We start from the raw sequence: 20,849 nt of genomic DNA, 5'->3' as shown, positions 1-20,849 counted from the left end.
CATGCTTTTTTGTGTGTGTGCTTGATTTACAGCACTGTGTGAAAGGTTATTTTCCTCCAAAAATAAAGTTACAGTCAAGATTTAACAATGAAAACTTAACTATTTTTTTTTTTTTTACAAATTATGTTATTAGTTAATGGCACATGGAAGAGAAACATCTATTTTGTATTCCTCTTATAAGTGGTTTTCATCGAAATTCATAGATACTGTGTGCCCGATTTACCAAGGCTTTTTAAACCGGCTGGTAATAAATATGCTCTCACAACCATCTGATAAAATGAAAAACTGAACAAAATGTGTACTCAGATGAATGATTCTCTGAAGGAATAATGGTGCAAATGAATTATCAAAGTGTGAAATCATGAAAAACAAAACATGTTTGGGTTTTTATTGAATGTTAATTGTAGGCTTATGTATTTTCTTTTGTAAGCTAAGTTAAAAGAAAATTGCCTAACTAAATTTTTGAAGGCCAGTGTTGTAGGACATATATTGCATCATAATTTATTTTTCGTGTAAAGGCTGCTGTTCATTTTTTTTTTTGCAGCATTAACATGCATGCTTTCCTTACATAGGAGAATATATAAAAAACTGGAGGCCAAGATATTTCCTTTTGAAGACAGATGGCTCATTCATAGGATATAAAGAGAAACCTCAAGATGTGGATTTACCTTATCCCCTCAACAACTTTTCAGTGGCAAGTAAGTTGATTATAATTGTTGATTCACCTTGTTTTTATTTGTAGGATTTTTAACATTTTACAATATAATAAGAAGCCTATGGGAAAGTTTGGATCCATTTTAAATAACACATTTTTAACTTTGATAGAAATTCCAATTTATCGTGATTAAGCATATAATCTTATACAGTGTCATATAGTTTAATGTTTTTCATTTTAGAATTTGCATGTGATAAATACAATTTCGAGATATGTGCCACAAGTTTCTCTTTAGAAGATGTAAAAGAATACTTTTGAACTTGGTTGTTAGATTGAACTTAGTTTGTCAGGTGTTCAAAGTTTTCTATTACAAACTTAGGTCATTTGATTGTATTGTGAGAAACAAATTATTTACATTAGAAATAATTTTCCGAGGAGATTTTATGTTCATAGTTGTTTTAACTTGTTTAGAAATTTTGTATTTGAACATGGCACAAAATAAACTGAAAAATGACAGTATTCACTGATACGTCATGACCAGGCTCTTCAGACTGTTCAGACTTCCTGATTCATCAGTGAAAGGATCTTTCTGTGTTAATTCAGAAATAAAACATTTTAAAGTTAAACTAAAAATCAACTTTTATGAGAGCTTGCTAGACTCTGGATCATGAAAATAAATTTTTAACTGGACAGCCTCCTTAAATTTTATTTTGGTCATACGTTATCTCAGCCATACTTGAAAAACATGAGGAAAAATTGAAGCTAAAAAATTTCAGTTAAATATCAATTTTAAAAATCCAAGAAATCAATAGTTTCTGAATGTTATTAACATTCAGTTTATCATTATAAGAGACTTAGTCTTCTTTATCCTTATTTATTTCATTTTTTTTAAAGGAAAAGATAAACCAAAGGGCTTGTGGAATCATTTGAATGATAAGGATACCAGCTTATAATAAAGGCCCTCTACATTTATGTCAGTAGATTTTCACATAGAGGTTTTATTTTTACAAAAATAAGACTAGTATGTATTAAAAAAAAAAATCTTTTTTCCCAACCAGAATGCTCATTAGATATTAATGGGTTTGTTTCAGTAGGGAATTATGTTTTAAATTCTTTTGCCAAATATATTTTGTATTGACTTAAGAACATATTTTTATTCTGAAAATCTTTTGGGTGAACATTTGCTTTAAAGACATAAAATTTATCTTTTAAACCATTAGCAATGTATGTTGTCATGTCTCACCTAAAGTAGTATAGTTTCTTAGTTTGTCCATTTTGCTAGTAATTCTATTGGTTTGTCTGAAATAATTTGGAAAAGCGCAGAATTCCTTTATCTGCTGATCAAAATGCAGCATTTTTTGACCTTATGAAATTTCACACCCCAACAAGTTTTAAAGACATACTGTATGTCACAGTCTGCCAACATCTGCTCCAACACTTCCACTGGCAGAGGCTGAAATAAATGCTGCACTCTTGGGGAAAAATTCTATTTAGTGACTGACAAGTCAACTTATCTATGAGATAAATATTAGTTGACATCTGTAATCTTTATATAAAGTAGTTGTTGATACTTGACTCAAACTAATGAATTTGTAGAATAGTTCCTTAGCTTTCAGGAATATTATTAACTTGGACCTTACAATAAATGAATTATTTTAAATTTGTACAACAACTTTGCCTTATCTCTTAATTGCATTATTTCTTCTGATACCTATGGGTATGACCTTAGACCTTAGGTCATTCTCTGAAACTCTCATCTTTGGCATAGTGGAAACAATCTGAGTTCAATGGATTTATAAGGACCTTTTGATCCATCACAGTTCATGATTCTATAGGGAGGCTTTGAACAGGTCCCTGAAGATTTTATAGAAGTTATGCAGATTATTTATAGAAGAATATTCCAGGCAGAGGTGACAAACAATGTTTTTATGAAGCATTAAAAGAAGGCATAGTTGGAACATGAAAAGTTTCTTTCACCAATAGTCTCCTTTTCTCCCTATTTCCCTTTCACTCTTGCACCCTTTAATATATATATTTTTTTTAAAAAAAAGATACCCTGGAAAGCAGTATGGAGATTCCTTAGAAAACTTGGAATGGAACCGCCATTTGACCCAGTTATCCCACTCCTCGGTTTATAACCAAAGGACTTAATATTGGCATACTGTAGTGAAGCAACCACTTCAATGTTTATAGCAGCTCAGTTCACAATAGACAAGCTATGAAACCATCCTAGTTGCTCTAAAACAGATGAATGGATAAAGAAAACGTAGAATATATGCAAAATGGAATGTTACTCAGCCATAAAGAAGAATGAAATTATGGCATTTGCTGGTAAATGGATAGAACTGGAGAGTATCATGCTAAGTGATATGCTAAGCTAGTCCCAAAAAACCAAAGGCAGAATGTTCTCTCTGATATGTGGATGTTAACCCACAACAGGGTAATGAAGAAAAGGGGGAGGAATAGGAATAGAAAAGATAGTAGAATTAATCAGACCTATCTTTCCTATCCTTATGAATGAATACATGACCAGTATAACTCCACATCATACATAACTACGATGATGGGATCCTAATTGGAACAAATTATACTTGTTTGATATGTCAGAATACACTCTCCTTTCATGTATATCTAGAAAGAACAAGTTAAAAAAGGATACTTTTACAAAAGTATTTGTAAGGTGTTTTGGAAAGTGTTATGTCCCCATGATAGCTATAATCTGAGTCCCCTATTTTTCTTATAATTAAAAGCCTACTTCACATTTATGTGGGTTTTAATAAAATCTTACTAAACTAGGCATTTTATCCATATGAATAAAGTGAAGCATGAGAAGTGGAAGGCATTTTAGAATTGTTCTTTATAAATTAAATTTTTAATTCCTTCCCATCTGATTAAAATTTTGCACAAGGGTAGTCTACACTCATGATTTCTATTTTTTAATCACTGCAGTCTGTTTCCTCCTTTATTTACTTGATTGAAACTCCTTTTCATGAATTCTCCAGTGACCACTTAATTTTTAAGGTAGAGGAAAATAAAAACATATGAAGTTAATTAATGTAAGTTTTACATGGCATGGGACCCTTTGGAAACAAAGAAACACATAAACTTGTATATGTCTATGCTTAGGTTTGATGAAGATATGGCTAAAATGAAGGAAGTATGAATGGAAAAAGGGGGTAATCTAGTAGTAATAAATGAGGGATTTTATCAAGGCCTGTTTGTTTAGACACAGGGACACAGTGTCTTTAGAGATGAGGATGTTTCTTTACTCCAGGTATAGGGAGGAACTCTCTACACTGAGCATCTTAAGACCTCCTTTAAGGAAAAATCAGAGAATTCTTCCTAGGTTTTTATGACCTGCTTCAGGGGAGAAGGGTAAGGCTGTCCTTCCTACTTCTACTGTTTTCTCAAATGCCTCAGTGTTATTTTGGGGAAGTGTGTGCTGAACCCCATCATTAAGTCTAGTAGACATTTTTTAGTTCTTATTTTTTTCTGGATTTCCATCTGGCCTTCATTTATTCTTTTGATCACATTCTCCTTCTATGATGATCTCTTACATTATATAATATTCTGAGATATCTCCTGATTTTTCTCTTTGTATAATGCATTATTTTGGTATTTAACAGAATTCTGGTTGAGGACACTTTGCATTTTGTACCTCTTCCTTGAGTGAGGTATATTCACTTGAATGAGGTGTTTAGGGTTTCTGATAAAACCTATATGCAGCTTACTCCTATCCTTATATCTCTTTAGACCAGGCTACTTTCCTGAGCATTAGGTTTCTAAAGTCACTTGACTTTCAGGACATCTCTATATTAGATGCTTTTTGGACTTTACATGTCCTAAGCTAAACTCAAGATGATTTTGTCTGTTTCTTCCCTTGTATCCAGTATGTCAGTTCTGTCTCTGCCTGAACACAAATTTGGATCCATTTCATCCTTATCTTTACCCAACTCCTGATTCCCTTTCTAGTTCTGCTGATTTGCTTATTTCTTGAACCTGTTATTTCTTTCCCTGTAATTCCCCTCGAATGAGCCATCATTATCTCTGCTATGGATTCTTAACTATATTTTCTGCCTCTAGTTGTACCTCTCATATTCCTTCAGACATTACTTCACTATCATTTAAATCTTATTTCCCTCCCCCCATCCCCATACCAAAATTATCTTTCTGATATTACACCCTAACTATGCCATTCCCCTGTGAAAGCCTTACCTTGGATCTTCATTGTCCACTGGATGATAATATCCAGTTACCTTAATATATCATACAACGATCTCTCTAGCCTCTCCTTTCAATTCTTGCTTGCATGTCTCTTCTGTTCTACAATTGTGTTTTAGTAATACTGAATTGTTTATAATTCCCTATTTAACTTTTGCTGCTTTTCTACTGTTAGCGTTTGTTTATGTCTTCCCTCTGGTTGAAATTTTTTTTTGAAATTTTTTTCTGTCCTCTATTTGCCTGTATAATTTGCTTTCATTTAAGATTTAATTCAGATTTATGTTCCTCTTCATGTTCCTTCTAAAATATTCCTCTTGGTCCTTTATCAAGCTGTTATATTTTCTTGTACTACTTTCTTTCTTGGTTGTTTAGTTCATGTAGTTCATGTATATACCTCAGAGTTATTTTAGGGGAAACAATGTAGTCTTATTTATCTTATATGCAGCTTCCAGTGCCTACATATAGTGACTTACTAACTGCTTTTGAGTGAATATCTGAAAACATTTCATCCAATTTTTTTCTTTTTTTATATGAGAAAAATGAAGCCTTTGAAAAGTCAGTGATCTTTTTAAGGTTGCCTTACTACGTAATGGTAGTTAAGCATCAAGATTAAAACTGACATTACTTCACTATCATTTAAATCTTATTTCCCTCCCCCCATCCCCATACCATGACATTGTGTTAAGTCAACTTTCAGGTACTGTAACAAATAGAGATAACTTAAAAAGAGAAAAGATTTATCTTGACACATAGTTTTTGGTTGTACCAATCCATGATTGGTTTACTCTGTTTTGCGGCCTTTGGTTAGGCAGTGCATCATGGTGGGAGCATGTGGCTGAGCAAAATTGCTTATCTCATGGCCAGGTGGCAAAAAAAAAGGAGAAAGAACCAGAGTCCTACAGTTCCCTTCAACAGAACACCTTCTATGACCTAAAGGCTTCCTACTAGGCCCACCCATCACCTCTCAAGAGTGCCAAACTCAGGATCGAGCCTTTACCTTAACACATGGGACTTTGGAGGACATTTGAGATCCAAAGTATAACTCGTTTTCTATAGATTTTAAAGTAATGAGGTATCTTTTGCCATGCAGAATGAGAAATCTTCAAGTCCTGTAGAATGTGGGTAATAATATTTGATCTTTATCCTTCTTTGAATGAATCAAATATGAACTAGATTTAAAGGTGCCTTCTAAATATAGTGCTATAGAGATGTAAGTTTTAAAAAGGCATTTTTCTAAGCAAAGTACATCTCTAAATAGACTTATGGTGTGATGGATTTCTGATGATGGATGATTAAGATCATCTGTGCACAGGTTAACTCTCATCATTGAATAAAAAAAATACTGTAAGATATACATATTGTCATAATACTTGTGTATTTGCCCATATGTCTTTGGGCCTTATCCTATTTCTGAAAGGTTTCTTTTTACTCTCTGGTGTAAGAGAAGAATGCCAGCCCTTGTCTCAATAAGCACCTCTAGAATTCTGCCTTACTCTGTACAGCATATACTGGCCTACCTTGAAAATATCTTTACTTCTCTGTAAACTTTCCTCAGTCCCTTCTATAAAAAAATAGGTTAGTCTGCGTTTCTTAGGCCAATTTTAGAAATTAAGTGAAATGTTTATGCTTTACCTATTTCTCTCTCTGTCCTTGAAAAAATGTAAGGAATTTATGGAGCTTAAACCTAACAAAAAGTGTCTTTATCTCTGAATAAATGTTGAAGTATACAGAAAAATCAGTTCATTTTCATTAATGCTTTCATGGAAATACATGGGAAGAGGGAAAAAGCTTATGAGTTGATTCTTAGTCTTACTCAATACAGTGCCACCTAGAATAATAATCTTGTACATCTAGAAAAACCAAAAACTATATAAATATGTGGACTATGAGATGACATAATAATTTAATTTTAAATGTTTATCGATCCTTATATAATCTTATATAGCTATTATATGCAGGGATGGATGATATTAGTACGGAACAAATAGCAATGGGAAGGGAAATGGGAGTAATTGCCTAAGTGAATTTTATTTAAAACAAATGCAGTAGAAATTGAGAGAAGCAATATGTAAGGGTAACAGAGGGTGACTAAGTGAGAATTTGTTCATGAGATAAGGTTAACATGAGTCCTGAAGGGTAGGTTTTTAGAAGAGGGCATTGTCAGTAAATTTAACAACTTAAGCACACATAAGAAGAGAGATTTTTAACTTGCTTATTTTGTGAATAGTGTAGGCAATATCCTAGATGGATAGAGAACTTATGTTGGAGAGGAATAAAAATTAAGATTAAATAGTATGTAATCAGATAGTGAAAGTTCTTGAAAAACATATTGATACTTTTAATGAAAACCATTAGGAACCATAAAATTTGGGTGCCCAAATCAGTATTTGATTTTAAAAAGCAGGGGAGGACCTATCTAGTTATAGTTTGCAGTGGAAAAGATATACTTGTAGAAAAATAGGCCATGAGTCACTCATCAAAGTATTGTCCACTCCTGCTTCCTTTCCATACTATTACCTACTGAGCTCAGTTCATCAGTTCTCTATGAATTGTTTTCTTGCTTTCAAATATTCTCCTCTCTGAATTAAAAAGTTATTTGCAAATACCATCTCCTTGCTCAGAAAAAAATTCAGATATTCTCCATTTTTCACAAGGGAAGGCTGAATTGTAATTATTTTATATATTGTATATCCACATGATATATATCCAACACACTTGCCCAAAATCATAACTATATTTATATACCCTAATCTTTTCCTTTTTTCTTCTGTTACTCCTTAATGTTTTACACGTTATTTTTGAAGCTAATTGCTATATTCTTTTAGGTTCAATAACATATGGAATTTCTAATCTTGTTTTTATTTTCAGTGATTTCTTAGGCCATTTTTATGTACTTGATCATTTGATGATTTGATGCTTTCTTATCCTTACTTGTGATCAAACTTTGAGGTAAATGGAAAGTTAAATCTAGCAATAGGTATATCTTAGTGTAAGTACTAAATATTTAAATATTCATCATAAAGTGTCTTATTGTAAATTTAGTTAAATTTGTTCCCAGGCTTCATTATCATAAATGATGTTATGTTAATATATTGTTTGCAAAACTTTACCCATTAACCAAATTTAGAATTGAAAATGAAGAAAACCTTTATAAAAATCACTTTAAAAGGAAGTCTCCCCCCCCCCACCACCCAGACTACAAGGTAACAATGCCTTACTGTCACTTGTTACCTCCCTTTTGTTCAAATTGTACTCCAGTTTGACAAGAAAAAGTGTAACCCTATATTATTGGAAAATACTCTGGCAGTCATGTGTTTCAAATCTAGCTTTCAGGGGTAAGAAAGCAACCCAGTGCATCTCTGAAAGTTTATAAATATAAACTTATGTGTGTACTATTTGAGTTTCCCACTATATAGTTTTACTAATTATTAACACCCTAGGTGACATGCTCAGATTTCTGTTTGACAGCCAGTATCTTGAATCTCTCACCTTTGTTTCCTAATCTACTCCAAAATCATCAGTAGGCTTTATCTTTTGTATCTCATTTGTTAAAATATAAAGGAATATGGAGGCTTATGTAGAATCAAAGAGATCAGTCCACTTCTAGAAGGTGATGACTTGTATATACACATTTAAAACTTTTTCTATAGCATTTGTTTCAGTCTCTGGTATAGTGGAAGATCATTGGATTTGGGAGTTTGAAGACTTTAACTTGATTCTTTTTTAACTTCTTCAGTAGCTTTGTGACGTTGGACAAATCACGTAAGTTTTTTGATCTTCATTCTTATCTTTAAACAGCAGGGATAACAATAATGTATTTCGCACAAGTACAGTCAAGATTAAATGAGATGATATATGTGAAAATACTGTAAATTTGAAAGGTGCTATCCAAATTGAAGTATTAATATGAGAAGATGCTCAGTAATATTTGTTGAATTGGCAGTCATTCTTCTCTCTGTAGCTAAATTTCATTGGAGTGGAAAGGAAACTGCTTTGTTGAGTTTTCTTTAAATACCATTATAGATTTTAAGGAAAACCTTACAGCAATCCCTTGCGGTTAAGGCCAATTGCTACTGTTTGATTGGGCCAGTTGGGGAGGAAAGGGGGAGACTCCAGTTTTATTTAATGCCAGGGACTTGGATTCTAGGGGCTAATTCTTGTTATGACTAAACAATGTGAGATACATTCACCAAGTCTGCTTATACCTCCTTTTGGCAAAAACAAAACAAAATAAAAACCACTGTGGCCAAAAGGGAGTTACCATTGGCTCTGCCTCAGGGCTTTGGATGAGGTCTAGAGGAACTGAGTGAGGACCAAATTCTTCAAACTCTCTAGTCTTTGGAAGACAAAGCTTTTGCAGGCTGAGGAGGGCCCATGTGGTTATCGTTGTAGCTTTTAGTCAAAAGTTGTTTTGTTTTTTAATAAAGGCAATAAAATCTTTCTGGCTATTCTAAGATGATCTCTTGGTTATCCTTCATTGGAGGGATAATTAAAGTTAATGTGGCTCTTAAGTTGCTACTTTTTTTGAAAGGTAGAGGATGCAGTAGGGATTGTTTTTAGGGGAAGGCAGTCAAGGAATGATCAGTTTCAATAGCTTACATCAAGTGGTATCAGGACATAAAAGAGATCCAGTATAACCAATGTTCCGTCTTTTCCTTCTCCGTTCCTTTCTTCCCCTTTCTTCGAATAACCCACTCCATGCCTTTCCTCTCTCCTTGCCCCTCTCCCTCTCGGTCACTTAACTTTTCCTAAGGTCAGCATTCAACTGTCTGTTGTCCATAGCTGTTTATGTAAGGGAACACCCTATTCATAATTATTATCACTGAGTTATTTTTAAGCACATTTACTTCAGACTCCTTCCTTAATTTCCTTACCTAGTTCTTCCAGGTAACAATTGTACGTACTTACTCTGGTTTGACATTTCCTATTGTGTGTGTGTGTGTGTGTGTGTGTGTGTGTGTGTGTGTGTGTGTGTCTGTGTATGATTTCAAGTTAACAACAATTTGAAAACGTTATATATATATATTTAGGAAGTGTAAGTTCTGATGAATATTTAGAAAGTTTTTATTGAGGGTTATTATGTTCTCAACATTGTACCAGGTACTGAGGGAAAAAGAAGGAAATAAGGAAGGAAGCCAACCTTTCTTTGAGAGTTACTATGTACCAAGTCCTTTTACATATGTTATCTCTTTTAATCTTCACAACAACACTGTGAGGTAAGTATTTTGTTCCCCATTTTAAAGACATTCAGAGAGGCTGTGTGACATGCTTTTAAAGGTCACTTATCTGACAACTGGCAGAGCCAGAATTTAAACCCACGATTAAGATAATGTTGACCTCAAATCCTGTGTTCATTATTTCACTGATAAATAGTATAGCCCTTGGCTTTGAAGAATTTATAGTAGCAAAATCTGCCACAAACAATTAAAATTGATACTTAGACAAATTTTGAAGTTAAGTTTTGAAGTAAATTTTACTATTAAAATATGCAGTTAGAGTTTAGGAAAGGAAGTATTATTAAAGATTGGCTCATCAAGAAAACTTCTTTGGAAATTGAAATTTTCTGGAGAAATACTAAAATTTCCAAAGGTAAGATAGATTCTAGGTAACTATAAGAACAGAATTAATTTGAAAAATTGTTTCTGAGAAACTTTGGCTGAATGTCTTCTTGTTGAATTAAATGGGTATGAAATCCTCAGGAGTGAATAAAAGCTCCAGATGATATTATTTTCCTGTCCATTTACAGAATGAAAAATAACAAAGGAGAAAGAAGGATAAATGATAGAAATAAATATGACACAAGAAATATTTAATGGAATGCATCAGTCATAACAGACACTTTGTTTTCCCAAGGTCAGAGTTAGGCTCTAGAAGACTTTATAGTTTACCTGGTGTTTTATGTGCAGTTTCTAAAGTGCTATTGCTGTTCATTTTCTAGTAGAATATAAAATATATTTATTGACACAAGTAAATACTTTATTTTAAAATCCTACCTTAATGGCAATTTTCTTCTTTTTAGCTTAAAGTTTTAAATGGTAGCTTTTAAATTGGAAAAGTCTTCACTATTTCTCTCTGCTAATACTAATTCCTTTTCTGTAGGAGTGGCAGGGTGGTGTGGGTGGGGAATGGTTTGATGATCACGAACTGCAACTTGTGTGACAAGGTGGTTGTGGTGGATTTACTGTAGAATTTTTCTTGCATTATATCACTTATTTAATGCAAATAATATATCTGAATTAAATGATTTATTTAATGCAAATAGTATATCTGATTTCCAGCTAAAAATTTTCAGGCATAATACTACTCAACACCAGGCAGCATTTTGATACTGAGTTAAGGATCCTTGTATTGTTTTTATTTTATCACTAATCCCAGCATTTTCCTCCATGATACCCTTTCATATATGAAGGGTAAAAATAATTCTTTTTTTCTTGCCTTTCTGAAAGTACTTATGACCTGGTTAAATTTGTAATTTTTGGTTAAGTGTAGATACCTACTTGACTTATTTGTTAAACGTTTATTTTCAATGTATTGTTTTTGTAACATAAGATTTTTAGTTTCTATAGAGGATTGTGTGTAGTTTTTGAAATTGTAATTAGAATCATGATTATATACCCATTAAATTCAGTGTTTTAATCCCATCTAAATACATAGGGAATTCAGAGGGATTTGTGGAAGTAAAGGAAGAGAAATAATATATTTTTTGAAGCCTATTATGTACCAGGTACTTTTCTTCTCTAATCACATTTGACTTCATAAGAACAACCTGAAATAAATATTTATAATTTTATTTTGAAAATGAATAATAAAACAAACCTAGAAATATTAAAACTCTTTCCCAGAGTCTAAAAGCAAGCAAATGGCAGAACGATGATTTGAACTATGGCCTGGCATTGAATGCATTTGATCATCTCTGGGGTTCGGAGATAACTACTCTCTTTTCATCATCCATCGAAGCTTAATGGTATGCCAAGTATTATACACAGTGGGTTAATAGTGGACTCTTGCCTCTGTTACTAATTGCCTTTATTTTGTTTGTAATGAGATTCGTGCTAGAACAGAAAGACAAATACAGATCGATATGATGGATGATTATTTGGTAGAAATTCATTATATAATTTTAATCTGAACATTCAGTCATTCTGAGACTCAGAATTTTCTCATATGTAAAGTGAAGGAATTTCACTGAAGGATCTCAGAGGTCCTTCTAAAATCCAGTGATTTGTCTGTCAGAAGCAGATAATAATTTCTTAAATTGGCTAGTCCATTGAGCAGTAAGTATAATAAATTACCATTTGTTGAGCATGTGTGTGCCATATTATACACATACATTAATTCTTTTTAACATTCTTTCAAAATAATCTTTTTTCTATTTTATACCTAGAGAAACTTGGCTCATGGAATTTCCCAGGAGTAATGCATGTCTTCAGTGGTGGAACTAGGGGCTAGACCACAGATTTCACGTTTCAAGGCTAATGCTTTTTCCATTTTACCACCTGTCAATAGCATCTCTGACCACCTTAGGGCCTTGGGGCGAGATGTTTTCTACTGTGGGCAATGCAGAAGGTATGGACATTCCATGCCTCTAGACTAGTTTTTATGTTAGTATCATGAATCAAATCTTGCCATTCTCAATTAGTATATGAAGATGTATTTCAGAACTTTTGGCTACTTTCATTTGAGCAAACTAAGTCTTAATGCAGAGGAATCACTAGATGTGAAGTTTATAGCATTGCTCTTCTAATTATGTAAGAGGAGTCATATGGCAAACAACAGTCTTCGAAGACAGGATGATTTGAATATTTGTGATGAATTATATAATCATTGCTTTGTGTGTGTGTGTGTGGTTGTGTGGGGGCGGGGTAATTGGAGTTTGATTCCAGAGATGCTACTCCACCACTGAGCTATTTCCCCAGCTTTTTTTTTTCTTGTCTCCCATAAGTTGCCTAGGCTGGCCTTGAATTTAAGATACTCTTGCCTTAGCCTCCTGAGTTGCTGGGATTACAGGTGTGCATCACTACATTCATTTTAAACAAATTAGACTTTAGGGACACCTTTCTTTCTTTTCTTTTCTTTTCTTTCTTTCTTTCTTTCTTTCTTTCTTTCTTTCTTTCTTTCTTTCTTTCTCTCTTTCTCTCTTTCTTTCTCTGAGTTGTTAATTATAAATCACTTCCTTTTCTGGTCCTCCTTTCTTTATGTTAATTTTAGAGCATTTATTATATCTTGAGTAAAGTTAAATTAGGAATACGGCCAGAGAGGAAGAAGGACCTTTAACCTTGGAATTTAGAAAAGATATAGAGGAATTCTTTTGGATTTGAAATAATACATAATCAAGCAGATGCTAATGAAAAAATGAAATGCAGGAGAAGATAACAGATACTAGGATGCCTGTTTGGAAGTTTTATAGAGGAGAGTACATTGCCCCTTTATTACAATAATGTTTCTGCGCTATAATAAGGTCTTTCATTGCAAGTTCAGCCTTTTTCATTCACTTGTTTTGTGTTCTGCTTCCTCTGTTACTAATTGTCAGCACAATAGTCTTCCAACTATGAAGTCTCAGTGTCCTTTTGGACCAATTTGTCATTGTTTTTCTCCCTCACCCCCCAACCCATCCACTCAGAATTTATTACTATGGTTGCAGTTTTAGACATTTTTTTACGTTTTAAAATGGTAATGCTTTTGAAACATGCCAGAATAGTTCATGTTAATTGAATCATCCAACCAGCAACAGTTATTGCTTCCAAAAGCATACTGAAAAAGTTTCTATTTCTACAGGGCATTCTTATAAGATAATTTAAAATAAACATACTATTTTCTTTATAGCATTACTTCATAAACATTGTTTCCTTTGAACTTAGCAGTAGTCCTATGGAAATAGAATATTAAAATATTTGTTAAGCTGTACTATTTATAGATTTACTGTTTACCTCTCATAATTCTTTGAAATTTCTGTTATTTTAGAAAGTTATCTATTTTTTCCTATTAATGGCTCTTTATTCTTAAGATAATTTTGATATGACTAAGGAATAAAAAAGTTGACTTAGAATGACAAGGCTTAATAAGTTCTGATGTTAGATTCCAGGCAACTCTGGACCATTTTAATTCATGCAAGGTTTTTAGTATTTTGACCAATAAATATTTCAAATGTTCTCTGAGCCTTGTTCAGCTAATCTCATGACAGAAGACATTTTCCAAATGTAATTTCTAAAAAGAAATCCTGGAACAGTATTGTTTATTTACAGTTATCACTTAAACTTTTTCTATCTTATAATTATTGGTGGTTTAAAATGTCATATTCTCAAGGTTGGTGGCAATTATTTTTAGTGCATGAATACTAAATAACAAGTTTGGTCAATTTTTTCTGGGAAAAACATACATCAGGTACTCTATAGTCACCTGTTTCTAACAATTTATTTGTCTAAAACCAGCAAGTAAAATATATAAAGCTTCTTATAGAAATAAAAATCTACTTCCCCTGTTAAAAGCAGCCAGCATGCCCAATATAGTACGTGTTATGAAAAGAAGAGCTAAAAGTGTAGACCTAGAAAACCTGGATTTGAAATACAAGTTGTACCTCTTTAATTGCTTGATGACTTTGAATAAGTGACTTAAAAATCAAAAAGCTTTATTTCTTTTTGATTTATGAACTAGAAATAAAAAAATACTTTAGAATTTTATTGAGACGATTAAGTGAGAAATAATGTATATAAAACCTTAATGTAGTAAAACAGCTCATATTTGCTAAAATAATTGCTTATTGGTTGACTATTTTAAAAATAATTTTTGTGAAGGGTATAATGTAAACTTTCCTTATTGACCTAAACTGCCAAAGATTTAAGGTTTCTTTTCCTGTTCTTCTAAAGGTGACCGAGTGAGCTGATTCTAATGGGTCTCTTCATTTAGCATGCTGTATCTTAGTTAAACCAATTTTAAAATAAAGTGTTTTCTTCTTCTCCTCCTCCTCCTCCTCCCTTCCCCTCCTCCTTTCTTCTTCTCCCTCCTTCTCCTCCTTTTTCTTCTTCTTCTCCTTTTTCTAATAAAGACTTAGATATTTCTTTATAGCTGTAACAGAAACCTTTTAAAATCAGGCTACTTTATTTGGAATTAGAATTCCTGGAATGAAAAGAAAAATATTTATACCGTTTCCTTAATGTTTCAAACAGTAAGAGAGTATTTTCCAGAAAGATCAGAATCAAGTTATGACAGGTCATCGTTATTTATGACTTTAGTGAAATTATTTGGTTGTATGTAATCTTCCAAAACTCATTATTTATTTTGACAGTTCTTTATAAGTGGGCTTTTGACTTTATAGTTTTCTCCAAAGGGATGATTTTTTAAAAAAAAAAATTGTGAATATAATGTTCTACTACTTTCCCTGGGAAGTAAAGGTATTCTTAATTTTAGAGCTGTTGTTTTGAAACCAAGAATGTGATTAGGGCTTCAATATTTTTTTTCAAATTATGTTATTAGAACTTATTTAAACATATATACACACATAAGCTTAATGCATGTATTTTTCTTCTAGAATATTTATTACTAATGTTTTCCAAGGTATTCAAAATGGAACATTTAGGTATTGAAGAAATATATAAGATTTGGGGTGAAAAGATCATAAAGTAAATTTTTTTTCTAAAAGAGAGCAAACATTAAAATATTAAAGTTATTTTATGAGAAAAAAGACAGTTAGATGTGATAAATTATATTGTGTTTGAAGTATTCCCTAGTTAGACTGAATCTAAAAATAAAATTTTCAGTCTGTATACTTACATTGTGATGAATAAAAGAAGCATTCCATATTCCCTGAAGTTTACAAAACAGGTAAGGAAGCTTCACATGAAACAAATCAAAACATGATAAAATGCAAACATATGGGATATAAATTTTAAGTACAGTCAATTTTCACAGGTAGGGTATCTGATCTGGAATAATTAGAAAAAATCTTGGATGACTAGTATCTAAGTAAAAAGAAAGGGTAGTGTTTCTAAATCCCAAATTTAAGAAAAATAGGAAATGGTTAGGGTTTAGTAAAGAGATATTTACCCATAGAAAGTACTCATAGTTTTTAGTGATAAGGAATAAAATTTCAAACTTTTTTTTTAAGAAAGGTACTTAATTATGAATAGTTTAAAAGTCCAGCTAAGGAATTTAAATTCTGTCCTGAAGTTAGCAGAATGTAATTATGAATAGTTTTGAAAGTCAGGCTAAGGAATTTGAATTCTGTCCTGAAAATAGTAGAATGTTTTTGAGGAGGAGAATGATATATGGAATAAGAATCTGAGTAAGACTAATCTGGCTGGTAGTACATAGGACAACTTGGAGAGGCAGAAGGCTGGAGAAGGGGACCATCTGGGAGGCCATTTCAGTGATCCAAATTTTGGTTATAAGTTTCGGGTTGGGTGTCAGCACTGAAATGAAAGGATGGTTGCAAGAGAAATGAAGGAACTGTTAACATGAATGTTGATGGCTTGGCCATGTGGGTTGAAAGAGATGAATCAAACAGGAGATTTTTTTGAATGATTAGGAAAATGATACAGAAATTAAATGAATAGAAAATCTATAGTGTCTAAGTAATTTCAGCTTGGAAGATTTAAAAAGAATCATACACACAAACACATACACACACACACACACACACACACACTTTCTGCTAGGTTGAGAATAAGATAATAATAGGACCTCCAAGGAGAGACACCAGTTTTGCCACATGGGGATGGAGGTTAATCAGAAGGGCTGCAAAAGCCATAAGAGACCCTTCCAATATCAAATCCAAAGTCCTTAACAACTTATTGAAGATCTTTCTTTTTTACGTCTCCTCTTTACCCCCCTTGGTTTACAGATCTTAGTTGGGGCTGGAGGTATATCTCAGTGGTATATTCAAAACTCTGGATTAGATCCCAACACACACCCCCCCCCCACCAAAAAAAAAAAAAAAGTAGAAGAAGAAAATCTTGGTTTTATTTGCTAGAATTGGGCAGCAGTTCATTCCATAAAATAAGTGTTTCCTCACTGAGGATTTTTCTACCTGTTACAGATCAGTTAATCCATATCAGTGTGTTAACCTGCTGATTAGGTTAAGAGTCTCATAATCATTTCACGTCTGAAAATTCTTGCATTGTTTAACATGTAAGCTTTTGGCGGGGAATACCTTCAATCTAAGTCATAACATAGTCAAAACTTAGCTTCAGCATTATCTAATATGAATTCAAATTCAGATTTACCATTTGCTGTCCAGTGGAGTTTTATACTACCATTAAATATGATGATGAAAATCTATATTTATTGAAATGCAAAATATCCACAACATGTAATGTAGTCAATTATGGTCATTTTTAAAAAGTACTTTGAAAAGATCTGAAGAATATGCATTAAAACATTAACAGTGGTTATATTTGGTAGGATTATGGTTAATAGTTTTTGCCTTATTTATGAATTTTTTTTATATTAAGCATGGATGATTTGTATAATGGGAGTAAGGAAATAGTTCAAAAAATAATTTGTCTATAAAACAATGTGAATTTATTAGTGTTACAAACATGTACTTAAAATGGTTAAAGTGTTAAATTGTGTATATATGTTATATATATTTGTTATATGTAGTTTACCATACTTTATAAAAGGCCCATGACAATAATATTGCAAAAAAAAATTAAAAATGAAACCAATATGTTTAATTCCATATTTTAAGTCCATTAAATGTTTGTCTGCCTTTTAAAATTCTCTGAGCTAATGCTTCATGTCAGTTTTGCATTTTAATTTTTATTCCAAAATGACTATAATGTGATTTTACTTGAAATTTCACCTCACCGAGGATATTCCTAGAGAAATTATTTTACTCTTAAGATTGTGTTTGTTTCATGAGAGGCAGAATTTGGTGGGCAGTCATATAGGAAAATAGTGCTTTAGTTAGCTTTCACATTGCTGGGACCAAAATACTTGACAAGTACAACTTACAGGAGGAAAAGTTTATTTACAGCTCACTGGTTTATTTACAGCTCAAAGGTTTCAGTTCAGACAGGTGAGGCAGCATATGGTGGGAAGGACTTGGCTAAGGGAAGTTGCTCCTGTCATAATGAGGGAGGGAGAGGGAAAGGCCCCAGGAAAGATGCACCTCAGTGACCCACCTCTCTAGCCATACCCCTGCTGCCTACAGTTACCGCCCATTCAGTCCATTTAAGCTAGGATGGTCCAATTAGGTCATAGCTCTCATAATCATTTTACCTATGAATATTCCTGCATTATCAGGAGCTTTTGGGGGATACCTCACATCTAAACCATAACAAATATGAATGAGTAAAATGCTGGCTCTAAAAATGTGCTTTTGGCAAATAGTGGTATCTGTGGTGACCATATTCATCAAAGAAAATGTGTTGTTTTATTAATATGTCATAATTTCTTCTTTTTTTCAAATTCAGTTTAAATCCACAAATATTAACCCATGTATATACAAAAGTAGTAAGGTTTATGATAAAATTTTAGAATTTGGAATATGGATCATAAGTGAAAAACATCTTCTCATATAAAATATAGTATTAGAAACCTGATTCCACCTTCTTATTTATTGAATTTCTTCTATTATAAAATCTAGGAACTTACTTTTTTTTTTTTTTTTTCCTGTTTCCTCATGTGGAAAAAAAAAATACATTGTCTCAGGGTAATAGATTCAGACAAAAATAACTGAAAATGTTGAGCTGGATTCATACAGTCAGTTTTAGGAATCAGTTTTCCATCAGTAGTAATTGATCAGTTTATTGGTGTTAACGTAATTAGTATTGCAGAGTGTATGACCCAGCAGTGAAAGACCCCAGAGGCTCTGCTGCCTTTTATTTTGCTGTCCTGACTATCTTGCTTCCCTTCAACAACTTGTTCTGAACCAACTCTTTCTATATCCCTAACTAGGTCCTAATTGGAGAAGTAGGAATGCCATGGAACAGAATCCTGATAGGGGATAATCCATATCCCCGTAACCCTCAGTGGTCAGATCCAAAAACAAGCATACTAGGTGCTCTCATTCCCCTTAAACTTTGTTACCAGGTGACAATTATTCTGGGTTTTCTCACTGTGGGGAAAAGGCGTCAGAGATAGGAGAATGGCCATGTTAAGAAATGGTATGGGGAAGAGGTAGAATAGGGACCAAACTGTCCCATTTCACAAAAGATTACTGATTTTATTTATTTATTTAGCCATAATGGGGATCAAACCTGACACTTTATGCATGTTAGACAAGCACTCTACCTCTGAACTACATCTTTAGCCCAAGTATTATTGATTTTTAAAAATTAATTAATTAATTTCAATAAGGTATATATGACAGTAGAATTCATTTTGATTCATTGGACACAATTACAGCACAACTTTACATTTGTATGGTTGTACCCAATATAGTGTCACACATGTGCAGTCATATGTGTACCTAGGGTAATGATGTCTAATTCATTCCACATCTTTCCTGCCCCCATGCACCCTCTCTACCCTCCCTCCTCTTTGCCAGAAGTCCTCCATTTTTCCCATGCCTACCCCTCCCGCTTATGGATCAGCATCCACTTATAAAAGAGGACATTCTGCCTTTGGTTTTTTGGGATTGGCTTACTTCGCTTAGCATGATAGTCTCCAGCTCCATCCATTTACCTGCAAATGCCATAATTTCATTCTCTTTTAATACTAAGTAATATTTCATTGTGTATGTATACCACAGTTTCTTTATCCATTTATCTATTAAAGGGCATCTAAGTTACTTCCACAATTTAGCTATTGTGAATTGAGCTGCTATGAACATTGATGTGACTGCGTTACTATAGAAGTAAAAGACCTCTACAATGAAAACTTCAGAACTCTAAAGAAAAAAATTTAAGAAGACCTTAGAAAATGGAAAGATTTCCCATGCTTTTGGATAGGCAAAATTAATATTGTCAAAATGGCCATACCACCCAAACCACTATACAGATTTAATGTAATTCCAATTAAAATCCTAACATCATTCCTTATAGAATAGAAAGAGCAATCATGAAATTCATTTGGATTATTGATTTTTAAAAGCACTTTTCCTAGCATTATAGTCTTTTCATATTTGGATTTAGATAGACCTAGGATAAATCCTATATAGTTTCTAATAAGTTGCTTGTTTCAAACAAGTTATTTAGCAGATTTTAGTCTTTTAAATTTGCTCATTTATAGAATGAGGATAACAACACTTTTTAGGTTTGTCCTTTGGGATGAATGATCAATGTGTAGGAACTACTTAGTGGGTGCAGTGCCTTGAACATAGTAATTACTCACCTGATCTCCTGCTGGAATTACTTTCTACCAGGGCATTCACCTTACCTAAGGCACCTTGTGCAGCCACCATCTCTTTTTGTCTCTAGATAGTGAAAACATTAAACAGAAGAAGGAGAAAATGTTTTTGTCTCCATTAATGAATATCCAGTGTTATTTTGATTTATGGTCATTATAACTGACTGTGGGAATTATTTTATAATGGATTTAATGGACTACTATTATACCTTTTTTTTACATTGAATATTGGGAGAATTTATTTTTGAAGAATACAATTAGGCCCCTCCCCCTGCGCTGGCAAGGTAGAGGGAACTGTGACCACCCACAGAGCAGGCCCAGCGGCCTGCTGAGGGGCACAGCCGCCCCCCAACCCCCGCGCCTGCCAGGTAGGCGGAACGGTGACCACCGGCAGAAAAGGCCCAGTGGCCCGTGGCGGGACAGAGCTTCCAATCACTCCTGCAAGGTAGGCGGGCCTGCGACACACCGGCAGAAGAGGAGCAGCAGCCTGCTGAGAGGCAGAGCCGCCCCCTCCCCCTGCGCAGCAAGGTAGACAGAACTGTGACCATCCACAGAGCAGGCCCAGCGGCCTGCTGAGGGGCAGAGCCGCCCCCCACCCCCCACGCCTGCCAGGTAGGCGGAACGGTGACCACCGGCAGAAAAGGCCCAGTGGCCCACGGCTGAACAGAGCTTCCAATCACTCCTG

General features: G+C 33.5%; 1 protein-coding gene across 14 annotated transcripts in view; it reads left to right on the top strand.

Annotated features, from left to right (window-relative positions):
• The window catches only part of Akt3 (AKT serine/threonine kinase 3), a 289,636-nt gene that overhangs the window by 107,887 nt on the left and 160,900 nt on the right, over nucleotides 1-20,849 (top strand). For 8 of the 14 annotated variants that reach the window (XM_048809245.1, XM_048809244.1, XM_048809251.1 and 5 more), the window contains one exon: nucleotides 573-698. The exons of 1 other annotated variant lie outside the window; for it this stretch is intronic. In XM_048809245.1, coding sequence (XP_048665202.1) covers nucleotides 573-698 — 126 coding nt within the window. Of the gene's footprint in view, nucleotides 1-572; nucleotides 699-8,612; nucleotides 8,639-9,976; nucleotides 10,093-12,260; nucleotides 12,443-18,963; nucleotides 18,995-20,849 lie in introns of those variants that run through there. 5 more of the 14 variants (XM_048809247.1, XM_048809248.1, XM_048809255.1 and 2 more) reach the window with 5 other exon arrangements.

This window comes from Marmota marmota, unplaced genomic scaffold (genome assembly GCF_001458135.2).
Source record: "Marmota marmota marmota unplaced genomic scaffold, marMar, whole genome shotgun sequence".
Lineage (NCBI taxonomy): Eukaryota > Metazoa > Chordata > Mammalia > Rodentia > Sciuridae > Marmota > Marmota marmota.
The sequence above is the reverse complement of the archived record's forward strand: the minus strand, read 5'-3'. Positions and strand labels throughout refer to the sequence as shown.